Consider the following 22,826-nt stretch of genomic DNA (forward strand, 5'->3'; position numbering starts at 1 on the left):
AGCTGTTCTGTGTTACATGTTATTCTCCACACCCACATTCAGGGCAGGTGTCCTCTCCATGACCCTTGGTGAGGCAAGCAAGTATAGTGGTCTTGTAATTAGGTTCTTTTGGTTACAAGTAGCAGACACTCACTTGAGTTCTCTCAATGAAAAGGGAGTTTATTACAATGTAAGTAAAGTGGAATTGGAAAGACATCAGGAAGGACTGGCTTCTCTTTTCTCTATCTAGCTCTTTTATGGACAGTATGGAGTTTTTCTAATGGTGTGTCTGCTTCATGCCACTATTCTCCTCTATTCTCTCCCTCTACCAATCAGTTTTCTCAGCCTACCCAGAATTGACGTCCACTCATAACTTTGGATTAAAGTTGGCTTCAGCTTGACACAGACTTGATTCTACCTACTGGTGTTTCCCCCCCCCCACCCCAACTTCTGCATTATCTGTTAACTAGCTCAGCATCTCTATGTTTCTTGATTAAAATTTCCAGAAACAAGAATCTAATCTGGCTCATCCCTTCGTGCCAGGCTACAATGTCATCCATTACTGGCCAGCCAATGAGTGTGGTTGTTTTGTGTCAGATGCAAGTGCTTGACCCAATCCTCTATGACCAGAAGCAGGGTGGAGGCATAGGTTATGAAATGTGAAAACCCAGGCAGTAAGAAAGAGTTGTGGGAGGCAGTTGCCCTTAGAAGACAGTGTTGGCAAGCAGACCCAGATGTGTATCTCTGGTGGGAAGAGTAAGATTACCTTACTAAGATAAGGTCCCATGCTAAGGTCCCACAGAGTTTCCCTGAAGTGACTAAATTACCTAAATAAAAGGGGGATAAAGACAAAGGACACAGTGGAAGACATAGGAAGACAAACAAGGGAGGAATGCTTGGCATAAAACTGGAATGATTTCTCAGGGAAGAGGTAGTATGGTGCCCTGCTCACCAGGAGAAGCCTACTCAATATATGCTCTCTGGAGATCTCAGTCCAGCAGTTGACTACAAGTTTCCAAGTTACAGAAATTGTCAACTAATTTCAGCTAGTAGGGACCTAACTGGTGCTTAGAAAAAAAAAGGTGGATTTTAGGAGGAGTGGTCTCTACATTGTTATTATCTGTAAACCAGACCAAGATAGAAGAGGTTGGAAAAGCCAGCCTAGCTTTGTAAGTCATTGTCAAAAATATTTTGGGTGTAAAACGTATATTGGCCTGTCTCAATTTCCAGTATTACCCTTTCCTTATGAGTTGTTTCCTCTGCTATCTACTGCACCCCACCACCTATGGCATGGCAAAGAAATCCTATTGAGTTGGCAGTATCATAGAAATGTAGGGTAAAGGGGAAGTATAAGTTCTGAGCGGAGGAGGCAGAATCTGAGCCAAGATAATCTAGAGGGAATGTTGGGGTAGGAGAAAACATGTTATATTTTTCTCTACCTGTGTGTATGCTTTTCTTTCCAGGACTGCTGATAAGCTCAGGCTGTGCCTTATACCCCTTAGGATGGAATAGCCCGGAGATAATGCAAACATGTGGGAATGTCTCCAATCAATTTCAGTTAGGTAAGGTGTCCTGGGAAGGATGACAGTGATGGTTCATGGGAAATTTGTTTTCCCTCCTCTTGGAGGGTCCTCTGCTTGCTAATGGTACTTGCCTGAATCTTGTGGGAAGTGGTGGCTTGGCCAGACACATCTGGCCTTGTTAACTCATAAGGGTAGGCTCTAAATTCCACATCTTTAACTATCTTTTCACACCATTTATGCACTTTTTCCCAGAGACTTTTGACCAGTTTGGGGCAATTTTATGTTCAGAGAGATTTAAAATACTTAGAGACTAATGATCTGCCATCTTCTGAATAAATCTGGTTCCTACTAGTGTTTCTTTCTAGGCAATATTTTCCAAATGTAAATCAACAGTATCTCTTATCAGTCTCCACTGAGGATGTAACAAGAGGTACTTTAGTTTACATAAAGCATGAGGAACCTAGATTAAATATTGGAAAATGTTTCTAATGGCAAGAGCTGTTAAATATTATAATGGGTGACATAAGTAGCCCTGGATCATTCTCTGGTTGCCACCTCTCACTGAAAATGGCTTAGATTCATTATTGTAAATTGGTAATAGATTAGACTTTAATTGAAAGACTTCAAAACATTTCCCAAACCTATCATGATGGAAGAGAGTAGCAGTGGAAATGTTTAGGTTTCCTTGAGTATTCTCAATTGTACAAAAGGATTTGGGAACAATGAGGCCACCCTATCCACATATAGCTTGTGCTCCAGTACTTCCTTTTTCTGTTTTTTGAGTCTCACCTGACCCATTTTTGGAGGAAGGAGTTTTTCTCTGTACAAACATAACATGAAGGAAGGTGTAACAAGCATGGACCCTAGAATGTACAGTGTTCTTGACTCAGGGCAAGGCAAGTTAATACAACAATTCTACCAAAGGTAAAGGAATCAGTAAATACTTGGGGCAAGTGCTGAACAAAAGGGAAGCAAGCCACTGGTCTTGCTAGCTGGGATAAAAGCTGAACATTTAGCACATTTCTCCTACTTGGTTGTGGGACTGATTCTACTTTTTAAAAATACCAGCTTCGGTGGGGCACCGTGGCTCACACCTGTAATCCTAGCACTCTGGGAGGCCGAGGCAGGTGGATTGTTTGAGCTCAGGAGTTCGAGACCAGCCTGAGCAAGAGTGAGACCCCGTCTCTATTAAAAATAGAAAGAAATTATATGGACAGATAAAAATATATATAGAAAAATTAGCCAGGCATGGTGGCACATGCCTGTAGTCCCAGCTACTCGGGAGGCTGAGACAGGAGGATCGCTTGAGCCCAGGAGTTTGAGGTTGCTGTGAGCTAGGCTGACGCCATGGCACTCTAGCCGGGCCAACAGAGTGAGACTCTGTCTCAAAAAAAAGAAAGAAATACCAGCTTTATTGATATATAACCCACATACCAAAATATTCACTCTTTTAAAGTGTATAATCAGTGCTTTTTAGTATATTCACAAGGTTGTGCAACGATCATCACTATCTAATTATGTAACGTTTTCATCAGCCCCTAAAGAAACCCCTTACCCATTAGTAGTCAGTGCCCATCTCCCTCTGCTCCCAGCCCCTGGTAAACCACTGTCAATATGGATGTACCTATTCTTGACATTTTACATAAGTGGACTCATATAATATTTGTTTTTTTGTGTCTGGATTTTTTCACTTAGCAGAAAGTTTTCAAGATTCATCTATGTTGTAGCATTAGTCAGTACTTTATTTCTTTTCATGGCTGAATAATATTCTATGGTATAGATATAACACATTTTATTTATCAGTTTATCAGTTGATGAATACTTGAGTTGTTTCTACTTTTTGGCTATTATGAATAGTGTTGCTATGAATATTTGTGTACACATTTTTGTGTGGACATGGACATATATTTTTATTTCTTTTGATTTCTAAGAGAGAAATTGCTGGGTCAAATAGTAACTTTATTTTAAGCCTTTTGAGGAACTGCTAGGCTGTTTTCCAAAGTGATTGCACCATTTTGCATTCCCACCAACAATGTACAAGGGTTTCAATTTCCCAACATCTTCACTAATATTCATTTTGCATTTTTTATTATAGCCATCCTAAGGGGTATAAAGTGCTATCTCATTGTGGTTTTGACTTGCATTTCCCTGATAACTGATGATGTTGAACATCTTTTCATGTACTTATCAGTCATTTCTTTTTTTGTAAACAAATAATATACAAACTTTTATTCAAAGATAATTCAAGAAAGACATGTTTTGCTCATTTTTAAGCTGGCATTAATTGAAGATCTCAGAAAAATTATATCTGATCAACATACATAACTACTCACAGAAAGTTCTCTCTTCTGTTAATAGCAGCTAAATTTGTACACACAGAAAAAATTCTTAAGACCATGCAAATGTCATTTCTGTATCTTCTTTGGAGAAATGTGTATTCAAATACTTTGCCTATTTTTAACTGGGTTATCTGCCTTTTTTTTGTTGAGTTGTAAGAGTTCTTTATGTATTCTGGATACAAGACCCCTTTCAAATATTTGACTTGCAAATATTTTCTCCCATTCTGTGGGTTGTCCTTTCACTTTCTTGATAACATCCTTTAAAGTATGAAAGTATTTAATTTTGATGAAATCCAATTTATCTACTTTATATTTTTTTCTTGTGCTTGAGGTGTCATATCCAAAACTACACTGACAAGTCCAAGATCATGAAGATTTACCCCTATGGTTTCTTCTAAGAGTTTTACAGTTTTAGCTCTTATATTTAGGTCTTTGTTCCAATTTGAGTTAATTTTGTGTATGGTGTGAAGTAGAGGTCCACACTCATTCTTTTGTATGTGAATATTCGGTTGTTTTAGCACCATTTATTGAAAAGTCTGTTATTTTCCCTCCATTGAATGGTCTTGGTACCCTTTTTGAAAATGGGAGTTTTCCAACTTTATTTTCTGCCCTAATCACCATCCCTAAGGACCTAGTTCACAAATGGGCAGTTCTGTGTGTGGCTGCCTCTGTTCCCAAAGTTAATGGCCTTCAATTATCTTTTCTACTGGATCATTATTCTTCTCTTTCTTCTTTTACTCATTTTTTTGTATCATTTCCTTCTCCATTACATTCTTTTTCAGTTATGCTTCTCTCCTGAACTTTATGTCTCCTGAGGGCTCTAGCTCTCTTCTCCTCAGTGCATTGGATACTGTGTTGTTCTGTGAATCCTTAAGGAATAAAGGGATTGCTGAATCCTGTTTAAGTCAAGCCCCAAAGGTCCCATTTCTGAACTACTTTTCAATTCTTTCAACTGCGTTAAGTGCCTATCATCCCTTTGAGGCCCATTTCCTGTCTATATTCTCCATTTTCGTGCCTCCATATTAGCACCTTTCTGGGTTAATGCTGAAAAGGAGTAAAAACCTGTGCCATCCTTGATCCTTTCCTGGTCAATTTTTCAAACATACAAGATCTGTCCAAACAGATTAACAGTTGTTCCCTTGAAAAGTGGAGGTGCCAGGAGCAACAATAAAACATTTAGTAGAACTAAAAAGAATATTTTATGATGTGTTGGGAATGCCACACTTGGGATTGCCAAAACTTGGGAATGCCAAGGCAAGAAATATGGCCTTTATCCTCAGACCTTTCTTTAGTACTCTGGAGATTCTGGCAGTGTGGAAACATCCTTGGCATACCTTAGGTATTATGTGGATGGATGAATGAAATAGAAGAAAAATATCCTGGGTGCCCAGTGTGCAGACTTTTGTTCCTTTTTCCTTGGGTAACAGCATGGTGCACTGAAAGACCATAGACTTTAGAGTCAAAGATCTCAGTTGGTATCCAGGCTCTGCCACCTAAGCACTTATATGAGGTAAAGTTACTTTACGTTTGTGTCTCAGTTTCCTTTTCTGTAAAATATGTGTAATAATAATATCTGTTCCAGTGTTGGTATTAAGATGAAATAATAAAAAGTATAATAATGTACCTAATACAATGTTTGGCTCAAAGTAAATGGTGGCCTTCTTTAAAAGATAGCACAGTAATGTTCTGGGGGTAAACTATCAATTGATGGCATTTACCTTGACTCTGCTGAAGACTCTGTACTCTACTATGTGTTTTGTAATGTGGAAAGGGAGATGCACAGAGAAAAAAAAGACATGGTCCCTACCAGAGGAATAAGCTTTTTACCCTGACTTGCTTGAGAGAGACGAAAGGGGTAGGAAGGAGAATTGATGTAGGCATTATCAATCTGTCAGAGAAAGTAACAAAGATTTCTCACTCTGACAGGCCTCCTGCACACTGCAGTATGAAGGGGTCACCCTCATGTCTTCAACTCCTCTTTCCCTAGTTTTTCATTTTTTAGCCCTAAGTTGAATTATCAAAGATATAACTTGTATTTTAAGGCATCAATCTTGATGTCTGTGTTGGATTAAAGATAGGCACAAATTCTTTGACACTCTTCCCATAGAGAAGCTGAGTCTATCTCTAATTCCTATTTCCCAAATCTGTGCTGACCTATAGCTGCTTTAACCTAACCTAATAAAATATAGTTAGAGCATTAGACTTAGTACCCTAATTAGCTTCTTTATAGAAGCTAAATAGAGTATGGCAGAAGTGACATCAAGCTTGTTCTAGGCCTAGCCTCTAAAGCACTTGCAGTTTCCATCTTGGTTTCTTGGAACTCAGAGCCATCATACAGAGTCTGGTGTTAAGATGAGTAACACCATCTAGTAAGCTAGCTATACTAGAAAGACACCATAGAGATACCTGGAGACAGAGAGAGGCTCAGCTGAGTCCAGCCTTTCAGCCATTGCTGCCAAGGCACCAGACGTGTGAGTGAGGCTATCCTGAACCATCCATACTAGCCATATGAATACCACTGAATGACCCTAGTTAATGCCATTTAGATCACAATTGCCCAACTGAGCCCTGACCAAATTGTGACCCACAGAACCATGATATATAATAAAATGGTTGTTGTTTTAAGCTGCTATGCTCTGGGGTAATTTGTCATAAAGCAATGGATAACCAGAAAAATGCCAAACAACACACACACACACACACACACACACACACATTTAAGATTGTTATTTTTAATAAAAAATAATCCATGTATGTGACAAAATAAAACAATACAAACATAAAGGTTTAAAATGTAAAGTCAACCTTTTTTCTGACCTCAATCCCATTCCCCAAAGGGACCATTAAGTTCCTTTGGTATTCTACAGAATTTTTAATAAATATAAAATATGTGTTTCCAACTGAGATCATATTATCTATCTATCTAACTAGCTAGCTAGCTAGCTATACTGTTCTGCACCTTGAGTTTTTCACTTGCTCATATCTCTTGGAGAGCTATCAATGTTTATAGATCTTCCTCTTACATTTTAGGTATGCCATGTTTTTCCATTGTAGGGATATCATATGCTCCATGAGGGCAGGGATTTTTGTCCATGTTGTTCATTGCTATCTCCCCAGGGCCTGCTTAAACAGTATCAAGTAGTAGGCACTGAACATTTGTTAAATGACTGAATCATATAATAATTAACCACTCCTCTATTTATGCACATTTAGTTGCATCCAGTTTTTGGCTTTTCCAAAACATATTTCAGTGAACAACCTTATTTACATGTCTTAGCATACTAGTATATATGTAGAACAAAGTTCTAGGATTAGAATTATTGGGTTAACAGTTTTTTGCATTTTAAATTTTCAAATTTAAATTCATTTGCTGATGAATTAAATGCCCTTTAAATAGGCAGTACTAAGTTATTCTCCAAGTAATTGTGTGAGTTTGCCTGATGTTCCACAGCCTCCTGGGTTTTGGGGATCCTTAACACTTCAATTAAATTTCCCATGGCCTGGGCTGGGCTCTCTTCTCTTCTCGCTCAATTCATTCTCCTTAGATGAACTCATCATAGAGAAGTCACTTAATCTCTCTGTAAACTCATCTTCCTCATCATAAGATGAAGTTAATAACAGCTCCTACTTCACTAGGTTGCTGTGAAGATTAAATGGGATGATACATGTAAAACACTTGGAACAGTGCCTGATACATAGAAAACATTCACTTGGTGATAACCATTATTGTTACCATTCACTGAATGACTTAATTATTGCTTTTGATTATGTTAAATAAATATATAATGTTATTAGTTAATCTACTTTAATTTTATTAATTTAAATGTAGTAGCCACAATGTGACTAGTGGCTACCATATTGGACAGCATGACTTGATTGTCTATGCTCTTAGCTGCTATACTACTCCATAGAGGAGCCTCCTAAGGAGACTCAGAAAGAGTAGCTAGAGAGACATAAAAAGAAAATCAAGAATGTGGGAGTCACAGAAGCCAAGAGAAAGAGAGTATGTCAAAGAAAAAGGTGCAATCAACTGTGTTTAATGCTGTTGCAAGTTACTAGATGAGGATAAAGAAGTGATCATTGGAGTCAGCCAAGGGTGACCTAGAAGGGCAGTTTTGGAGTTATAGATCTCAGAGGCATTGTGATATGAGGAAAACGAAGGCGGTGTGTATGGATAATTCTTTCAGAAAGTTTTGCTATCAGTAGAGCAGAGAAACTAAGCAGTAGCTGGATAAGAATGTGGGATGAAGAAAGGCTTTTCCTAAGATGGCCAAATGCTTAAATGTGGATGGGAATGATCCTGTAGTGGAGTGATGATTGATGCAGAACAGCAAGGTCCTTGAGAAAGTGAATGTGCAATGAGGAGGAATTTTTTTTCTGTTATGTTATAAAGAAATCTAAGTAAGAGCCCTGAACAGAGATTGCAACTGATTTCCTAATACACATATTTCAACTTCTCTGTATTTTTAAAAACCCTCTCAAATCTACAAACTACTAGGGAATTTCTTCATACCTAATGACCTATAGACTAGGGACACCCAAATAGGATCCATTGAGAACTTAGAAAAGTTAAATACTTTTAATGGGACATAGCTGTTTTTAAGCAAGCTTAGAAAACCACTGTGTTATCAATAGCACTTAATTCTAAGGTAAGATCTGTACCATCCATCAATGGATCATATTTGTAACATGTTCTCATGAATATGATCCAATATGATTCTCAAAAAACTCATGCATAGCTGATGGTAATGTGCCATTTTTATAATGACGAAACCCTGAAATGGAGAGCTAAAATGATTTGCTTAAGGTCACACAGCAAAGTGAATGGAGCCTATCTCTTAATTCACTGTCCTGTGTGTGCTTCAATGACTTCTTCCCCTCTCCATTGGTGAGGGTATGTCTTGAGTCATTTGAGAAATTTTTGCTTTAAGATACAATTTAGCTCTATTGTTTTCAGAAACAAATGTCTGAAATGTCATGGAAAGTACCCAGTATTGCATCCTTTCTCCTTACCCCCACCCTCGGCCTCAGTCCCCTATCAATCGTGTAATATAATCAGAGTAAAAATAAATATGGCAGTGGCTAGAACTGATGGGATTCTGAAAAAGGTCCCCAGTGGAATAGATATATATGGGAAATTTTAAAGTGTCTCTAGATTTTATTTGCACTAATAAAGGCACCTAATTTTTCTTGATAAACTCGATCATAAAAGAAAGGTATAGAAAAGCTTTTGTGTTCCACAAGTTCTTAGATCATATACAGTCTACCTGGGGCCCCTCTCTGATCTCCTGGGATGTCTAGTTCTTACATACTCCTTATCTCAGTCTTTCTTCTTGAGATAAAGAGATTATGCAGGTTTGGGGAAGACACAGCTCTAAAGACAAAAACATATAATCGCAAAAAGAATCCCAAACCTGTAGCCCCTCAAAAGTCTGACCTCCTTCCTTCCACTGCCTCTCCTGTTTCTAGGGTCTCCTTTCATGTCTTTCAGTCCATCTTCCAGGTCCCCTGCTGTTGCAGTACTCCCCTTGTACCTGCTCTACCCCCCTGGAAAATCACTTACCCAACTCTCACCCAACAGTCTTCATTTGAACAGTATAGGAAATTGACGACTTTTGTTCACTTAAAGAAGAAACTAACAATGAAATATTTAAAACAGAAAATCATCATACATTAAAATCGAGCTTTCACTGAAACCTACAATAGGATGGACTTTGCAGATCAATCAGTGAGCTCATTTATAGATACTGAGGCCCAATAAGGGCAGGTGACTTTCTCATAGCCCCACAACTAGTGAGCTGGGAGTAGGTTCCTGACTCCTATGTGCACTATAGATGCTGCTCAATGGCAACCCAACATGTTTATTGAATGAATCACCCATTCAATAAGAAGGGGAAAGTCAGGGAAAGACTCCCGGCAACAGCCCTGTCAAGTGCAATGCCTTTCTCACACCTTAATTTTATTAAATAAATGAAAGAGTTAAGCTGAGAAAGGTGCTTTGCTGATTGTTAATTGGACTCCAGCCATCAAGTGAAGATTTTGTGGACTTCATTACACACAAATGAATCCTCGGGAAGTCCAATGCTAAACTGATGCATTTGATTCCACCTCCTAGGTATCCTACACCAATCCTCTAATTGGCACCAAAAGCAGTGGGAGCCAGGGAACAGGGAAAAACCCATGGGAGGAGGGCTGGCCATAGGTTATCTAGTTGTAAGGTTTTAGCATAGCTACATCCTTAGCTCTGTGACCTTGGGCAAATCATTCAGCATTTGTGAGATTGTTGCTACCTCATGGGGTTGTTGTGAGGATTAAATGAGATCATGAATGCAATACACTTTGTACAGTGTTTAGTATATAGTAACCAGTCAATAGTTGCTGTCTGATATCATCATCATCATTATATTGAAAGCAATTTTTGAATTGAAAATGTTCCCAGTACTTTAGTTTTCAGAAAAAGGATCTATTATAGCAAGGAGCCAGTATATTTAGCATAAAGGATAAAAGCACAGGTTAATGGTAGAAAGACCTGGGTTCAAATATGAGCCTTGCCACTTATGAGTTGTGTGAACCCGGGCATGATATTTAACCTCTCTCTGACTCCATTCACGGGGATTGGTAGTATTAATAGTATTTCTCTCCATAGGGTTACTGAAAAGATTAAGTGAAATAATAGATGCATACAAAGCACAATAGGCTACATTAAATGTAACTTGCTGTTAGTAGCAGCCCAGTTCCCAAGAGCCTCTTTGGAGGGGATGTCCCAGGCTTGGCTTCTGGGAGAGACCCCCACCCCCACCTTGGCAAAGGCCTACAATAGAGGCTACCCAAAGGCCTGTGTGGTGTGTGCTCCCTGTGTTTCCTCTCCTAGAGGCTCATTTCCTTTGCTCTCCTATCATTTCCTGTCATTCTTGCCAGTTCAAAGCCTTTTACGGTGACTTGAGGTTTGGCCTTTGTGGGTTCAGTTTTCAGGCATTTCCTGTTACCTTTCCTTTCTGTCAGTTTCCTTCTTTATGGACAATTTGTTTTCTTGTGTTCCCCAGAGCACAACGAAGCAGCTTAATACATCCCCAGGGGCATCAGAGCATGGTAGAAATAGCCCTGGCCAGGGTATTAAGACATCCAGGTTTTAATTTTCCTAAGCATGCTTGGGCATGTCACCTTCTTACTCTAAGCCTTTGTTTCCCTGTTTTAACACAGAGAACATTGGACTAGATGGATGAGTAACCAGAGGCCCCAGATACTGACCTAGCTCCCTGTTGTGACACACCTACCTTCATGGTGAGGCCTTTGATCTAATTTCATATTTATCTATTTTGTTCTTAAAAAGCAGAAGAGTAGATTTCAGATGCACTTACACACGTACACGCGCGCACACACACACACACACAGACGAAGTAACTATATTAGGAGATGGATATTTTAAATTGCTTGACTGTAGTAATCCTTTCACTATATCTATTTCAAAACATCATGTTGTATACCTTAAATATATATAATAAAAAATAAACCCATCTACTTAAGGCATTCCTTCCAGAGGTGAGAAGCTTTTTAGTATTTCAAAACATCATGTTGTATACCTTAAATATATATAATAAAAAATAAACCTATCTACTTAAGGCATCCCTTCCAGAGGTGAGAAGCTTTTTAGTATCAGTAATCCACGGAAGCACAGCCCATAGATTGGCCAAGAAGATTGTCCAACATCATGTTGTATACCTTAAATATATATAATAAAAAATAAACCCATCTACTTAAGGCATCCCTTCCAGAGGTGAGAAGCTTTTTAGTATTTCAAAACATCATGTTGTATACCTTAAATATATATAATAAAAAATAAACCCATCTACTTAAGGCATCCCTTCCAGAGGTGAGAAGCTTTTTAGTATCAGTAATCCACGGAAGCACAGCCCATAGATTGGCCAAGAAGATTGTCCAAAGTAACTCATCTACCATGGCAGCATCAGCTGGGATGCCTGGCAGCCAGTCCTTGAAAATTCATGGCTCAAGTGTTGCTTAAGGTTTTTTAGTTGCCTGTCTAACCCATGCAGAGAGGAGTCTCCATCCAGAGGAGAAGCTGGGCTAAGCTGGAGGAGGCAGGAGGAAATCAGTGGGTCAGAAAGCAACTTAATTTACCTGCACATCCCTAGTGCCTGGCACATTCTTGATAATCTCTAAGTGTTGTATGGAATGGAATGAACAAATTGTAGGACAGCTCTGTGGCTGACTGTGTGACTGTAGACAAGTCATTTCACGTCTTTAAACTTATTTCCCCATGGCTAAAGTAAGGATGATATTACCTACTTTCAACTTTCAGGAATTGTTCTGGCCATAAAATGGCAAAGTGCACGTAAAGGTGATTTGTGAAAACAATGCCCTACAGGTGTAAGGCATAAAAAATTAGAAAGCTAATCTACCATTAGATTTTCTCACTGATCATCTTCTATTCAAAATAGGGAGGTGCTTAAAGTAATGAGACTCTATATATCCCATGGGGCGCTAAGCTATTTTCATTTTGAATAGAAAAAAATAATTATGGTGCTTATAAATATGTCTGCCTTTTCTGAAATAGCTCACATGAGAAAGGGGAGTTCACCCTTGAAGTAGTTGATCACTGAGGTGTCTTCTAGCTTTGTGACTCCAGAGGGAGACAAGGCTGTTACAAATGCCTCAAGGGCAGGTCTTCTGCTTTACTTGGCTTTATATCCCGCTGCCTTGGAGAGGGCCTAGGGGGCTCAATGACTGAAAAAACTGAATGTGAATTGTGAACTGGTCGTGTATACATCAGATGACCACGCGATGGCAGTAAAGTCAGGCGAATTCATTCTGTTCTCTGCTTTCTCAGTTTTGCCTCCCATCCTTAGATCAAAGCATGTGAATCACCCTTAATTTCCTTGCTTCGTTTTCTTCCACTGGGCTTCCTTCTATAAACCTCGGCATCAACTTCCTTATCCTCTTCCACTTTTATTATTTGCCTTTCCCTGTCTACTGTAGAATAATATGGTATCCTAAGCCTTTGTTTAAAAAGCAGAAGGGGGATGCTAATACATAGCACCCATTTTATAGGGCATATCCTCATGAAATAATGTCATTTAGTGCAGGGCCTGTACTCAATCACTGTAAACAACTGATATTATTACTATGGTTATTAGTATAGGTTAGACAACCCAGAAAGTTTTTTAATAAAGTGAAATGGGTTTCAAAGGCAGGAACCAGGAGGAAAACCAAAGACAGTTGCTCCAAACCTAGCATCAATTCCCTGGCCAGGCTAGAGGTACAAGGGTGAAAATATATGTTATATCTGAATTCTCTGTCATATGACTTTTTCAAACCATTGTCACCAAGCCCCACCAGTGAATTGTGAGAAATTGTGAGAAAGACAAATGTATCTTTCAAGTGAAAACATCTTGCACTGCATCAAGCACAGTGTAGGTTCTTGATAAGAGTTGATTCCCTTTGCTTTTTCTCTAAAAGCTAGATCTGGGTGGACTAATGATATATATGTTCTGGGTCAGGTAGTTCCCCACGAGGCTGTGCATCAAAATCATCTGGGCCCTCTCCCCAGAGGTACTGATCTTGTAGATCTGGAGTGGAGCCTAGGAATCTGTATTTTAAAGCTCTCAGACATTTTGGGGAACTAATGGACCAGCTGACAGAGCATTTGGCTGAGAGAAAGAGGAACTGAGAAGTAAGTATTCATTATTGTAAGCACTGTGCTAAGTGCCTCATATGTGTTGTCTCATTTGATCCTCACAGCTGCTCTGTGAGGTAGGTGGTATCACCTCCATTTTACTCCTGGGGGGGAGCTGAAACTCAGAAAGATTAAATGACTTGCCCCAGAGGTTCAGTTTGTGGCAAGACATGATTACATGATTTCAAACATAGTTCCCTGTAATTCTGGTCCCAGACTCTTCTCTCTGCACCACACTGATGTCCCAAGCACACACGGGCTTGGGCCTAGTCTCTGTACCCTCTAACTAAGTGGGGACCTTAGTCAGATCCTTTATTTGGCTGCTCTATTCCTTCTCCTACAGTAATATTTCTGCCTCTTGGCTAGGACTTGATAAATGAATAAAACAAATGAAAGAGCAATAAATGTGATAATGGATGAAAAAAGTACCTTATAAGTTGTAAAGTGCTGTACTCATATTCGGTAGTATTATGTGTGGCATCTGTTATTACCCAGGGACATTGGACCCTGGAAAGGTCTCCATGGAGTACACCTGTTGGCTGATGGAGCATGGATGGAAATAGCCAAATGCTCAAAGCTGGCATTGCTGGTATGGGGCTAATACAAGGGAGCACTTGCTTCTGAATCCTGAGGTAGATCATCTTGCTGGGTCTGGCTTTCTAGCATTCTTTAGTATTTGAGGATTATGTCAAAAATGGATCACAGTCACTCAATAAACATATTCTGGACATTTACTGTATGCAAGATGCTGAATAAGGCACTGCAAAAATGCAAGGAAATAGTCTTCAAGGAGCTTGTAGTTTATTTGAGGAGACATGATATGTCTGACAAATATAGCCATAATGAAGTCAATCCCAAATGTGTGGTATTGTCAGAAGGAGTAAATACTGTTGTGATGTTAAGGGACATAGTGAGAAATCTAGAATCTATCTTCTTTCCCTTAATATCAGTTCTCATCTAGATTACTGAAAACAGCCCCTGACTTTCCCTCTATTCCCCAAAGACGCTGCACACCATGCCCTTGATCTGTCTCCCATTGTGGGATCAGAGTGACATTTCTAAGATGCAAATCTGATGTCATTCTCCTTATTTAGCAATGGTTCTCCATTGCCTTCAAGATAAAGTCCAGACTCTTTAGCAAAGTCTATAGGAACTCTGGCCATCACTTCCATTATCACTCTACCTTCTCTTGCCCAGCCACCCTGAAAATACCATGTTCCTTCACACCTTTGAAATTTTGCATGTGTTACTACCTTTGCTAGAAATACCCTTCCCCCTTCCTTACCTAGCTTACTTCTTACTCTTACTTAAATACGTCCTGCCCCTTTTCAACTGGATTTGATGCCCCTCATCTGTATCCTTAAAGCATTCTACATTGTAGCACTTATCATACTAATAGTTTGTTTATTTGTCCTACTTCTGCCTCTGGCTCCCTTTCACTCATCTAGTTTGTTGATTTTACCTATCTTGGAATACTTTTTTAAAGAGCTTACTATAGTGCCTGGCATGTGGAAGCATTTGACCAATATTATCTATTACTATTCCAGTTACTAACTTAATCAGCTGAGAAAGTTCAAGTGGAAGCAAGCAGAGGGCTACTGAGCAGATGTTAGAGGAGAGGTGCCAATTTCTTAGAGCCCAAGTGTCCTAGAGAGCTCATGCTGAATCAAAGAGGTCCAATATTTGGTTAGCAGGGTTTTGACCTATCAACTTGGGGAGAGTGCCCAAAGCTCTTCTATGAAGCTGCTCCAAATGTAGCTGATGGGCTGTACAAAAGGCAACACAAGGTGACACAGAAGTTTTTTCAGAGGCAGGTGAGGGTAAATATGTAGAAAGACCCAGAATCACAATTTAACTTGGCCTGAGACATGGTTCCCCCCATTGAAGAAAAAGATGAGCAAAGTAGCTAAGAAATAGAGGCTGGCAAAACATGAGGAAATGTCAGAAGCTAATGCTCAATAGTGATGAGGAAGGTTTCAATAGAAGAACTCAATTGGCTTGGCAGAAATGTGTGAGAGACAAGGGAAGAATCAGCTAAATTGGGATATTTCTGTCATCATGAGGACTTGGCTCTTCATTGAGTACTACCCTGACTTTCTAGCAAGTGCCCTGGTCTTCCTTTACCCTTTAAGAACACTGGGTTGGACCATGAAGTTGAAAACACAGAATGTCTTGGGTCAAATAGTCAGTGGCTATTAGCAATGACATGTTAACCTGAACAACTGAAGTTTTCAGAGGTTTTTCTTTTCTTCTTCTCTGGCAAGGGAGCCTGGCAGGCTTCTGGAACCTTTAGTAGGTTCTGGCCCTCCAATCTGGGCTGCTGTTGACACTCACACCCAGCTTAGAGAGTGAGAAGAGAGCTTTTCTCATAGCTTTGGCTGTCTTTTTACTGGGGGGCGTGGTGGAGGTGGTAGGGTGTTTGGAAATTGCTCTCGAATTCGTGGCTTTGCTTTATCTTTGAAGATTATTCATCTGTGTTTGCTGAACCTAGCAGGGAAAGTTCTCTGCTCGTTTAGTTTGGCTGCATTGAAAATGTTTTTATGTTGCTACCTATGGAGACCCTATAGTCAACAGTATCTCTCTGAACAGATGGGACCACCAGCTCCTTCCAAAACCCTGCTGCTCCTGCCAACACAAAATTAAGATCCCCATGGCAAAGATATGCTGAGTCAGCTAATAGCAACCCTTCCTCTCCTTTACCCCACCACGCACACCTAACAGCAGTTTGAGAGACAGTTGTTGCCTAATTTCATTAATTTAGATGGCGTCACAGTGATGGAAAGAACAGCTAGCTTTCCTGAGCTGGGTCTACTTTGGAAAAATTAACACCCTCACTAAGAAGAGGTCTGGTAAAGAGTTCAATTCCTCCCACCCATCAGTCCCCATATGCCATGATCTCTAGTGTTTTAATCTTCCATCTACCCCACTGACCCTCCTTTAGTCTCTTTCTCTTCTCTGATCTCTCTCTACTCCTTTACCTCACTCCCTATCAAATTCTTAAGAATTCCTAAATGTCTCTCTGTAGCTGAGGGTCTTGTCCTCAGGGCCAGTATAGGCAGCCTGGCTTGATATGAAAAAAGTTGTGAAGGCTATGAAGGCCCCTAGATGGCTCCCAAACAGATTTCCCTGCATATCTGTCCTGTTCTTCTGCACTGGGGAGTGAGGTTGAGGATGATGTGCAGGTTCCCATTGTAGGTCCTCCTTCATCCTTGGTGATCACTCCTTCTCTTATCATGTATATCTAATGCCAGAGCAGTGTCTTGTCAAATTTCCTTGTTGTTGGAGTATATTAGATGAAAAACATGTCAATATTGTTCTCTTTGCACCATACCTGAAACACACCCCCCATTTTATGACTCCAGGAATTCCTAGAATTTGGATCTCATCTTTGTAGAGGAATACAGCCCCTTCTCTACATCTCTGAACTACTCACATTCTCTAAACAGCTTTATCCCTTCCTGCCTCACCCCAAAGCTCCAAACTACTTCATAATTCTTATTCCACCACCATCTCCATCAGCCTCTCCCCTACCACACCAATAGCCAGGACTTTTTGCTACTTTATCACTGATCCTGGGTCACAAGCAGGTTTTTGTTCTAGAGTAACAGCTCTCAGAACTTGACTTTTGGCAATACTTGTGTCAAATTGTATTTATTTATTTATTCAAGACAGAATCTTGCTCTGTTGCCTAGGCTAGAGTGCCATGGCATCAGCCTAGCTCACAGCAACCTCAAATTCCTGGGCTCAAGCGATCCTCCTGCCTCAGCCTCCTGAGTAGCTGGGACTACAGGCACTCATCACCACGCCTGACTAATTTTTTCTATTTTTGGTAGAGATGGGGTCTTGCTCTTGCTCAGGCTGGTCTTGAACTCCCTAGCTCAAGCAATTCTCCCACCTCAGCCTCCCAGAGTGCTAGGATTATAAGTGTGAGCCACTGCACCTGGCCTACTTTTCTCAAATTAAATCTTCATCTATTTGAAAGTTCCATTACATTTCATCTAGCCCTAGTCAGTTTTGGAGGTGTTAGTTGTCATTATATGCTTGCTATATCCCTGCTTCCCTGACTTTTTCTCCAATCTTTTAAGGGCCAGGAATTCCATTAGAAGACTCAAGGAACTCAAAGGAAAGACTTACCTCACTCTCTTTTTTATGTTTTTTTTTCTTTTCAACATTGTTTCCTTCTCCCTCCAAGGAGTACTCCTTTCTTTGGATTAGTTCTCCAGTGTTCTTGCCTTCTAAGCTAGCATTCTGAACATGCCCCCTGAAAGGGAAACCTTTCTCTAAGATTCTGTCCTACTCTGATTCCTAACTTTGATGCCCACACCAATGTTAGGCCCCACCACAAACACTGGTTTGGGGCTAACTCCTCCCAGGAGCTCATCATGACCCATTGACAGCTGGCCAAATACCATGTCCCTGAAAGGCATAGGACTAGGGCTCTAGGGAAGGCAGTAAGTTTAAGTGACAGCCAGTGACAATTTTTCTCTAAACACTAGAGCTGTAAAACATAACTTAATGCTGAATCAAAGGAAACAGAGTCAAACTCTAAACCAATTTGATTTGCAACTTGGAATAAAAGCAACGTGCTTGATTTAAATGTCAGGCCCACTGCTGAGTGATGATTTAATAACTTTTATGAGAGATCCTGTCACAGCAAATTCAACACTGGGATAGAGTGACTCACAGATAGGGTGTTAGAAATGATATAGAAGAGCACACCAAAAAGCCAGGCTTATCTCAGGGCTCATCCAGAAGCTTTGCATAAAGATAATTTGCAGTTAGAACCTCTTTTCTCCTCCCATCCTGCCACCCAATCTTTCTCTTCACAGTCACCCATACATGGATATGGAGAAAATTTCTAGGTGTGATGCAAGCTCCCTGCAGTATTTTTCTGAAGACACAGGCTTTTGAACAATTCTAGTGTGGAGGCTCAGAGTCAGTGCATTCTGAAGGCAGGGCAGCGGTGAGCCTGGCTGTTCCTCAAGGGACTTCCAGAACTCACCTGGTCTTAGTGCTCTGTCTTTAGGCAGGTACTTAATTATATTCCCCTGTCTTAAGAATGAGAGAGCTGAGATCCAGTGGGGTGAAAAGATTTCTTCAATGACTCCAGTCTCCTGATTCCCAGGAGATCAGTACTTCCACATCAATACCTTGTGAGATCTCTCTCCTTGACCTCCCCCAGTTTTCCAGGGGTAACATACCAGAATGCTCAAGGCTGACCATGCCTTGGTCTCTGTCTGCTTCCCAAGTCAAGAAGGAACCGTGCATTGCCATTCATAAGGGAGGAAATTACATTCTGTTAGGCTAATCTTTCAGCCATCAGGATTCATTTTGAAGGGAATTTAAAGTATAAATATCTAGTGTTTGTCTAGATGAGGGTTGCTCAACTTCAGCAATGTTGACATTTTTGGCCAGATCGTTTTTGTTGTAGGGTTTTTATGTATTGCTGAATGTGTAGCAGCATCCCTGGCCTCTGGTTAACTCTGCCTATATCCTCCATGTGTCTCCAATCCCTTTTATACAGAGCTTTCAGGTTAATCTTTTCAAACCATACCTCTAACATAGTGGTTCTCAGTGGGAAAAAACCTCTCCCCACCCCCTGGGGCCATTTGGCAATGTGTGCTGACATTTTTGGTTTTCACAACTTGGTAGGGAGGAGGAATAAGTTGCTGTGGACATCTAGTGGGTAGAGGCCAGGGTGCTACTGTACACAGGACAACCCCTCCATATATACACAACAAAAAATTTTCTGACCAAAAATGTCAATATGCCAAGGTTGAGAAACGTTGCTCCAGCATATCATTCCCTGGCCTTCCATTGTTCCCTATAGCTTGTGGGAAAGATGACAGATTTCATGGCCTCTCCTGATGCAGATTCAGCTTATTTTGCCAACTATAGCTCCTTTTTTGAAACAATTCTGAATGTTATGCTGCCTCTGAAGCATGTCATCTGCTTTCTCACTCATCTAATTTTGCTCACACCAACCACTCCTATGCCTAGAATGCCCACTTCCCACTATTAAAGCTGAGTTGAAATGTCTCCTCTATAAAGTTTTATGTGAGTCTGAATTCTCCCAGCTGCAAATACTTCCTCTTTCCCTAGATGTTCCTATAGTATTTTACTTATATATCTCTTATTACATTCATAGTACAATGGAAAAATTTAAATTGGAAGTTTTTAGAAATCTCTTCAGTAAAATTCTTTTCACTTAACAAAAGGAAACTGAGGTCCAGAAAGGTGAAGTGATTAGTTAAAGACATTGTACATTCCCACAAAACTTGGACCGTAGTAATTTGTATCCTTGGCTTTATTCTCCTGGCATGGTTGAAATGGATGATCATGGACTTTGAATTAAGCCTGGCAGTCAAATATCAACTCTGACACTTGCAAGTTGGCCAAGTCATTTACCTTTCTGAAACTCAGTTCGTTCAGCTGTAAATGAAAATAATCATGGCTGCTATGAAAATCATGTGAGTTTGTGTATTCAAAATGCCTAGCACGAGTTGCCTCCTTAGCGCAGTAGGCAGCGCGCCAGTCTCACAAAATGCCTAGCACTTAGTAGGTATTCAATGTATATTTGTCAGATGAATATAAGGATCAATAGTACTTCAAAGAACAGGATTTAAGGACAGGTGATGGGTGATGGGACTTCTCTAAAAAGTGACTGGAAGCACAGGGTGGCAGCTCATTGCCACTGCTTCCTACTTTTGCACCCTTTCCAGAAGGTTCCCTCTGTAGGCCAGCAGACCAGTGTTCAAGCTTTCTGTGGAGTATCTCAGTACTGACAGTGGCTCTCCAAGTGGATAGGTAGTTCTTAAAAGATCATCTTTTTCTTTTTCTTTTTGTAACACCAGTGATAACAAGCTCTCTGTTCCCTCAGGCAGATAACAGGTAAGGTTGTGGGGAGGGGGTTGGATAAAAGATACATTTCTTCCGTTTCTCTTTAGTTTCCTGTATGGCAAGAGCCTGGGGCTTACATGCTGTTCAGTGGTCTACAATATGCTTAGGGTAGCAATAGGAGTACTTTGGTGTGGCTTTCTAGCCTGGTAATACCTGGTTCTGACTTCAGTAGGGTTTACTGTGGCCTTGTTAGCCAGCTCTTCACTCTGAAGCTGCCCACTCTGTCAGCTTTCTTCCTACCTAGTGCTTTGAGGTAATGGCAAACTATGCATTTATTCCTTTTATTTGAAGAAACAAGTCTTTCCATAGTCCCAGACTGCATGTACCTAATAGAAATATCCCTGCTACTCGAATAAGGAGATGACTTGACAGGAAGCTGAATAAACAGAGTGAGACTTCTGATGCTTTGTCTAGAGTAGATTGGAAATAAGCTGGGGAAGATGAAGTTGCTCAACAGTGGGCTCGCCCAGAGCTAGCTCCTGTCTACTCTGCCATGTGAGGGCAGGAGATTTTGGTTGGAGGGGGCTAGAGGAGAAGCTCAGGTGAGTCTATTACAAATTTATCTAGGAGCCCCCTCTTTAGGGCTTACAAGTCAAGGGTCCTGTAAGAGGAAAACGGTTTTCAAGGGGATGAGAAAACAAGTAGAGGGCAGAGCAATGGATTGGAAGTAAAGAGACTTGGTCTGGATCCTTGCCTCTACCTCTCTGCTTCTGAGAGAATTCCTAGGGCTATCACTTGAGCCTCATATTCCAGTCTGTGAAGTGGGTACAATGAAGTCTGCCATCTTCCTCCCAATGATAGCAGAGGTTGAAGGTTTGCAAGTCTCCAGAGTTTTCACTCTGTGAATCCCAAAGCATTGTATAAAACCTCCTACTCTGAGTAAATATTTGTGTGTGTGTGTGTGTGTGTGTGTGTGTGTTTCTAGAAGGAGGTACAACCAGGAAGGAGATACAGATCTATTGGCTGCTTGCCTCAGTTTACTCTCCCCGTAGTCCACCATTGTTGTTCATGTTGAGGCCATGTTGGTGGTAGTTGGATTCCTTTCTCTAGGGAGAATTCTCTTTCAAATCTGCCCCCTTTCTCTGAGGCTTGCATTATTTTCATAGCCGTTGTAGTCCAGCTTTACCATGATTTTGGTTGGGGCCACAGGAGTTCAGGAAGTTCTAAGACTGCCCAGGTCTATTAGTCTTCTGAAGGACTAACACTTGACATTTGTCATGAGAGAGATAAGGGACCTATTCATCCATTCAAGTATAGAAGGGAGAATACATGGTATTATAAGAGCCTCTGATGAGGAAACTTGACTTAGGGAGATCAGAAAATGTTTCAATGAGGAATTAGTGATTGAGCTGAGCCCTGAAGGATAATTGAACATTGATTAAACAAAGAGAGTGCTGAGAAGTGTATGTGTATATGGGCACATGCAGTAAGCATTTTAGGCAAAGGGAACAGAATGTGCATAGGCCTTATGGTGGAAAAAAACCTTGGCACATTCCAGAAGCAGAGCACTACATTAGCAGATTTTGAAACTTTAATTCAAAACTTTCAAAATTTAAGCCATAGTTTTGGGTGTTGAGGGTTGAAAGTGCAAGTGTACCCAGCTTTGAAGTAATTAGGCTAAATCACACATACTGAAATTCTACCCACTGTGGAGAGCATGTGAAGCATTATCAAGAAAAAACAAATGCATCTGGACTGTTGAGCCAACAACCTGGAAGGGGTGAGAGGGCAGATAAAAAATACGTGAAATGCAAGTGTTCCTCTCAATGTTTTGCCCAACAGGTACAGCTGTGTATGGAGTATACACATGAGTTCCTGGAGGACTACTTGGTTGAGATGAATTGAGTCCACTGAAGTAAATCAGGGAATGCTCTGACAGTGGGTTGTTGAGGTCCCTGGTGATTACAGTGGTGCTGTTTATTTCTTTGCTTAGCTCTAATAAGATTTGCTTTATGTATCTGGGAGCTCCTGTGTTGGGTGCATATATGTTTAGGATTGTTGTGTCTTCTTATTGGATAGCTCCCTTTACCATTATATAATAACTCTCTTTGTTTTTCTTTACCTTTGTTGGCTTAACATGAATTTTATCTGATATGAAGATGGCTACACCGGCTCTTTTTTGGTTTCTATTTGCATGGAATATTTTTTTCCATCCTTTCACGTTGAGTCCATGTGGTTTAGATGTATTTCCTGGAGACAGCAGATACTTTGGTTGTGTTCTTTCATCCATTCAGCCAGCCTATGTCTTTTGACAGGAGCATTCAGTCCATTCACATTAATTGATGGCATTGATATGTGGGATGTTCGTCTGTTCATCATGTTGGGTAGAAACTCATTGCTTTGTTTTATCTCTTGTTCTATTGTTTTATAGGATTGCAAGTTTGGGGGTTTGTT

General features: G+C 40.4%; 1 protein-coding gene across 1 annotated transcript in view; it reads left to right on the forward strand.

The window, feature by feature from the left end:
* LHFPL1 (LHFPL tetraspan subfamily member 1) overlaps window positions 1-22,826 on the forward strand; it is a 35,587-nt gene that overhangs the window by 8,605 nt on the left and 4,156 nt on the right. Inside the window, exon 2 of the mRNA XM_069464058.1 lies at window positions 1,443-1,541. Within this exon, the coding sequence (XP_069320159.1) occupies window positions 1,443-1,541 (99 nt within the window). The remainder of the gene's footprint in view (window positions 1-1,442; window positions 1,542-22,826) is intronic.

This window comes from Eulemur rufifrons, chromosome 30 (assembly GCF_041146395.1).
Source record: "Eulemur rufifrons isolate Redbay chromosome 30, OSU_ERuf_1, whole genome shotgun sequence".
Taxonomy (NCBI): Eukaryota; Metazoa; Chordata; class Mammalia; order Primates; family Lemuridae; genus Eulemur; species Eulemur rufifrons.